General features: G+C 42.3%; 1 protein-coding gene across 1 annotated transcript; it reads right to left on the bottom strand.

The window, feature by feature from the left end:
- Positions 1–649: 649 nt before the first annotated feature.
- LOC149071231 (uncharacterized) lies at positions 650–1,093 on the bottom strand. Its single transcript, XM_089248105.1, has one exon. The coding sequence runs from the start codon at positions 1,091–1,093 to the stop codon at positions 650–652; it is 444 nt and encodes a 147-aa protein (XP_089104231.1).
- Between the last annotated feature and the right edge of the window lie 5,481 nt (positions 1,094–6,574).

Genomic DNA, 6,574 nt, shown 5'->3' with positions numbered 1-6,574 from the left:
GATCGATTAATTGACCGCGACGAACATCTATAAGCGGTCCGAAATGCCGCAGAAAGTCAGATCCGATGATTGGACGTGAAACGGCAGCAACGATGAATGACCAATGAAATGCACGACGAAGTCCTAGGTCTAGTTTTAACAGTCGTTGACCGAAGGTATGTATGGCAGTTCCGTTTGCAGCAAACAACTGAAGCTTGTCTGGCTGACGTCGGGAATCTTCTTTGCGTAGTGGCAGTACCGATACATCAGCGCCAGTGTTTATGAGGAACTGCACGGAAGATGACTGGTCAGACAGATATAGCCGGAAGCACTCGAGTTTGCCGTCACTCTGAGTATCGAGTGACGGCCCAACTAGTTTCCCTGCTGGTTGAAACTGCAAGGCTGGACACATTTGGTTGCTTTTTCTTTGAAACGCCAGTGGTACCAGCAGTGCTGGTAATTTCCGTCACGACTGCTGGAACGCTGACGAGATCCTCGGCGATTTCTTGATTGGGATCGAGCACGCGTTTCGAGACGCTGCAAACGCGAAGAAATGTCCATTAGAATGGTCTGCATTTGCGAAGCTTCAGCTGACACCGCATGAATTGCAGTGGAGCTTTCCGCGGCGGCAAGTATGGCATCAGCCATTTCTGCCAATTTATCCAGGCTATCATTGGATATTGCTACTATTTGCTGAACATTTGTAGGCAGCCGCTGGAGGAAAAGAGACTTCACTCACCCGTTGCCCAGCTTTACTTCGCATTTCCAGGAGAAGGCGTGATGGTTTCCGATCACCCAGTTGCAATCCAGAAATTAGGTCGCGCAACCGCTGTTCCTCCGAGTCCGCATACTGCGTGCACAAACGGTGTTTTAGCGTAGCGTAAGATGTTGCGGTGGGTGGGCTGGTGATAATGTCCCCGACAACAGACAGCTCCTCTGGTTGCAAGGCAGATACGATGTGATGATACTTGGTCACCTCGGCTGTCACTCCTGCCAGAAGAAACTGACTTTCCATCTGCCTAAACCAGATCTCCGGATTTGCTCGCCAAAACGGTGGAGCTTTTACGGAAACATGGGCGATCTCTGCCGAACCAGTTGCGTTTTCATCTGCCATTTTGTTTTGCTTAAATCCTTTGGTTGCCTGTCCTCTTCACAATATAGGTCACCAGTTGTAGTGATTAACGATGATAAAATCTATTCAATTTATTTATTAAACTAAAACAAATCACAAAAATCACTACATACGCATGGAACGGACATACACATACGCGACAACATGTGACACCTCAACCAAAACACCGAGTGTCATCTCCAGACGGCTTTGACTTCTCTTCCCACCACAAGGAAAAATATGTGTAATATCCGGACGGCTTTAACCGATTCCCCACAATTTTTTATTTATGAATTATGTGAAAAAAGTTTGTCGATTGCCCACAACTTCTGTAAATAAATGTATAGAAAAAAAAGGCTATGGAGTGTGTGTGTGTGTGTGTTGTGTTTTCGTTCGTGTTCACATTTTTCTAATGATTGACCAATTTTTCATGTACCAAAACAAGACTCAACTTGAAAGATAGAATAGCCGAAAATGTCAAAAAAGTAATAATAATAATGCAGCATAGCATGCCTATTACCTTGTTTTTAACAATGGCTTTATGCACATTTTATGTCAGTTACGTGGTTTTCAATACGGTTTTCTCACGGTCGTCGCGTTATTGATTTTAAAATTATTATTATTATATATTATAAAAATGATAGCATGATATATTAGAAATTATAAAGGCGTGGTTCGTTAAAATCTTTGGCTATTCTAAAACTTTCCAGGATGTCTGTACTCGTTAACAGGGCCGGCCGTCTTAAGAGCTTCATGGGCCCCTGGGTTTTCTGAGGCCCAACATAATTAAGGATATCTGGGCAAACGCCCCTCTCGTCAATGCAGAAATCGGCCCAGACCAAAAGATGTTTCAGACACGAATTATATGTATTCATCAAATGGACTTCAAATCTGGGAGATTGGAGGTATGAAAAGATTGGGGAAAAAAGGGTGTAAAAAACCATAAATCTGTCTGTCATCATGAACCCCCCCCCCTCCTGTAGCAAGCCCCCCGACCGGGACTTTTCAAGGGCCCCCTCTATAGTTAATTTATAGTGTTAGAAAGTAGAAAACTAAGAATCAGGGCCGTAACTAGGATTTCTGCCGTCCGGGACAAACATCATTTTCGCTGCCCCACAACGATTTATAATGATAAAATTCGACTATCTTGTAATGGTGTTCTTTGTGCCCACCTAAAACTGCCCCCCTAAATTCTGCCGCCCGGGACCGTCACCCTCCACCCCCTCTAGTTACGGTCCTGGTAAGAATAACTGCGAACTCAGCCCTCCCCCAGTGGGGGAGTATCGCTGTGATTTCAAATATTTATTAAACTGATAAGTGACTGCTCATGAGCGGAATACGAACTTTTCGCTCATATTGCAGGCTTTTTTCGGCTACAAATGAACCGTGACAAGCCGAGAGCCGCAGAAATGAAAGTGAACCATTTCCCATTGAAACGCTTCTTGTAATTGGTCAGAAATGAGCCGTGAATCGCTTCTTTTTTCGCTTGTGTTGCCTGCTTCTATTGGCTACAAATGAAGCGTGAAGAGCCGTGAGCCGCAGAAATGAAAGTGAACCGTTTCCTGTTAAAACGCCTCCTGTAATTGGTCGAAAATGAACCGTGAATCGCTTCTTTTTTCGCTTGTGATGCCTGCTCCTATTGGCTACAAATGAACCGTGACGAGCCGCGAGCCGTAGAAATTCAAGTGAGCAGTGTCCTTTTAAAAGGCCTCCGGGAGCCGCGTCCCCACCCTCCCTTCTAAGAAGGCGTTGGCCACGCTTTCTTTTTCCCCCTTTTGCAAGGGTTTTTTTTTTTTTGCACAAAAGGCTTTTACAATCCCCCTTTCCCTGCGTTCTTTTTTATTTACTATTATTTTTTGCTCTTTTACCTCGGATTGAATGCATCTCTTGAAGGGGAAGGAATCTCATTCTCGTTGTTATTATTATTGCTATTTGGTCTACTCACCAGTGCAGTCTTACGCATGGGCACGTCCGCGGGGAGGGGAGGTGCAGAAGAGGCAGACCTCCTGAAAATAAGATGTTCAAATTTTCAAGATTCGGAGTACTTTGAATTGATAGGCAGTAATTTTTAGCCAGATAAGGGGCCTACACACGTTCAGTTATACCTGTGCAGGCGAAGTTTCTGGAACCGGTTCTAGGCAATCTGTGGGGATATTTTCATTCTTCGATCTCTGTCTTCGCGGTCTTTTGATCAGTTCGGATTTTTTCATAGTCTATAAAGTTCGGAATTTTCTAGTATGATTTCCACAGATGATGCTTTGGGTGTAGTTGGATTGGTTATGGCACTGAAAGTTATTAACTCAAAAAAAACCGGGTAACGTGGTACAAAGATTGGTTAAAAAAAAAAGGCAACAATATTCGCACGTTAAATTATTACAGGAATTGAGATTTGCACCAAAAGATTGGCATAATTTTCTCAGAATGGATCAAGGTACCTACTCAAAGCTTCTTTTTTTTTCAGTTCCTTTCGGAAATTGCTTCGCAAACTGTTTATTTTTTTAACAACACTGTCTCTTTTCGCTAGAAGATCTATTTCTCTCATTTTCCACACCAATCTCTCATAACTATCATCTTTCTTAATTTTGTTATGGTAATCTTTAGTTTTCACCTGTCACAAGCATTTCTTATTCCTATACATTTCAATGAATTCTTCCAAACATTCGCGCTGCCCGTTTCGAAGATCGCTCGTCATTATAAACCTCGAGTCGTGAAAACTAAACTGAACTCTGAACTAAACTCTGATGGAGTGTTCAAATCGGTGTTTCCCAAAGTAGGACTATTCAGGTTATGAATGGACACAAGGGGGTGATGGGGGGACGAGAGGAAAACATCAGTTTTCGAAAACTCAGACCATTTTACCAAGGAAGCTTTTGTAAATATGGGCCTTGGGCAAAAAAAAAAGAAAAAAGAAAACTAATATTGCACACAGAAATTCGTACTTGTTTCATCAGAACTAAAGCTCCCTTTGAATGTGCGCTGTACATTCCAGATGTATTGTAACTGTAAATTGATCGGTAAAGCCTACTGTCACAGATCTTCACACCATCTGGGGTCCTGCATCCCCGGGGGCTGGTTTTACTAATGAATATTGTCATTATTCGAGCCATTTCCCCCAACCCCCACAAAGATGGGATTGGGATCAGGATTCTGGTTTCAGAGCCCGAGATGATTCCAATCATTCTTTTTTCCAACGTTAAAAAATTCACTATAGTGGCGGCTCGGCAAAGAGAATAGGCTCTGTGCCCTGCGGCAGGATGTGGGTGGGAAGGGGCAGGGGGATGACGCCCAAGAGCCGCGACGCACACTTTGAGGAAGACTGCTGTAACGGAAGATGTTTGTTGAATCTGCACCATAAGTACAATAATGTATTTTGATGTTACTAAAACCTCTCATAATGACCGATTTTCATGACTTAAGTAAAAGGCACTACTGCCTACTCATGCTTATCAAGATTGCTATCCATATCTACAGTGATTATGACAATACGTATAGGCAATAAAAGAGAAATTTTGGTATTACAATCGACGCCCGATATAACGACCCCTTCGTCCCATCGAAAATGGACGTTATATTTGGAGCAAGGTCGTAGCGAGGGGGAGACTTGGGGTTGTGGTCGGGCCTGATTGGGACGGTCGTTATATAAGTAAAACATAAAACATTTGGGACTTACCCTAACAGTCTTTGTCGCTATAACGTGAATGATCGCTATAACGGGAAGTTGTCATAACGAGCGTCGACTGTATCTTCGAAAACAAGCATCGTTTCTCCTCTGAATATACAGATAGGGGATACATGCTCGTATGATAGCATTTTTTTCTCGCGATAGCGTCGATTTAAAAAAAAATAATTTTTTTGACTTGAAAATTTTTACGGTAACTTACATAGTGTTTTTCCTTGAAAGAAAACTGCATTTTCACGCGACCTCTTACGATTAATTCAACTCAGAAATTGACTTATTATTAAGCATAGTATGTATATTAACAGTATTACTCAATGATATAATTATATTATCAATCGTATATCTCTCTCAAAGAATTTTTCGATTGTTTCCTTACGTTTAACTAGCGTAATTTCATCTGAATTTTTTTCTTTCAATGTTTGAGCTGAAAGTTGAAATTCGTTGCAATCTGACGAGATGTGTCCATAAAACAAATTCAATGAGATTCATTAAATGTAAAAGAAATGTAAAAGAAAGTGGTAAATTACAGTGATTTTTGTCCTGTTGATGCTTGCTGGTTTTCGGTCAAGAAAGGAGTAGGAATCCGGCGTTTGAAATTGCAAACAATTGCAAACATTAACTGACTCGTATAAACACCTGCTTGATTTCTAAAGGAAGTACATGTGAAAGAATACTAAAATAATCTGATGTCACGGGGCCCCTAAAATCTCCAAGAACCCTGGTTAAAAACCTCTTCTCTAAATAATCAATGAACAATTAATAGTTATAGCACATTATTTGAATATAGAGTTTGTGTGTTTCGGTGCATAATTTCGGGCAAATTTATTGAAAAGAGTGATTTCAGAAACAAAATTGCGATTTTTAACAATGGTCGAAATATTTCTAAAATTTTATTTCGATTTTTTTATTCGATATGAAATTGCAAGAAAATATCGTGAAAATTACGCCATTAGAAAAATTTCTTCTAATTAAATGGAATCCCTCTCCAAAACAAGTTATTCAGTTGTTCTATTACATTATCAGTGACAAAAGAAGAGGGAAGAAAGAGAGAAGGGCGAATATAAGAAAGCGGGGAAAAAAAACTGCGCAGTTATACCTGATGGCCCATACAAACGCTCAGTGATACCTGCGCAGGCATAAATGCACAGTTATACCGAATCGAAAAACCATTCCCTTCAGGTCGCCTGTGCAGGTCAACTGACGGCCCCTACACACGCTCAGTTATGCCTGCACAGTTGGCCTGTACAGGCATAACTGCGCAGGTATAACTGAGCGTGTGTAGGGCCCTTTAGAGTTGAGAAAAATGATTGTTGTGGTGGGTTTTATCTGACGGAATAGTGGCGCCATGTATTGAGCAAATTGGGATAAGTGACGTCACTAAGGATGCGCGCAGACGTCCTCCTTTCTCAGTCAGGATCTAGGCATGACCCCCACATCCTGATATGGGGCCCCTAGGATGGGACCTTTGGCGATGCCCAAATGGACTGACTTTGACCCAGACTTGACTTTTTAGTAGGGTCCCTTTAGTGAATTTATGGCGTGAAAAAAACAAAAAAATGATGAGAATCGTCCCGGGCCCCAGGGCTGGAGACCTGTCAGCCTTCCCCTTGTGGGGGCCATGGACAGGGCCGTCTTAAAAGCATCATGGGCCCCCGGGCCAAGTGATTTTTCTGAGGCCCTACCAGGCAAATTCTTGAAAATTCCAACCAGATTTCATTTTTGTGAGGCCCCTTTTCTCTTGAGGCCCCCGGGCCGTGCCCGGGTGGGCCCATGCCTTAAGATGGCACTGGCCATGGACCTAGGGT

The sequence above is a fragment of the Pholcus phalangioides genome, unplaced genomic scaffold (genome assembly GCF_987345545.1).
Source record: "Pholcus phalangioides strain wild (caught in Gottingen) unplaced genomic scaffold, Ppha-v1.0 ptg000019l_1, whole genome shotgun sequence".
In the NCBI taxonomy this organism is placed as follows: domain Eukaryota; kingdom Metazoa; phylum Arthropoda; class Arachnida; order Araneae; family Pholcidae; genus Pholcus; species Pholcus phalangioides.
This window is presented reverse-complemented; position numbering and strand designations above follow the sequence as displayed.

What these genes read in the sequence shown, in the direction of transcription:
- LOC149071231 (XM_089248105.1), bottom strand. Translation starts at nt 1,093, where the DNA reads ATGGCAGATGAAAACGCAACTGGTTCGGCAGAGATCGCCCATGTTTCC.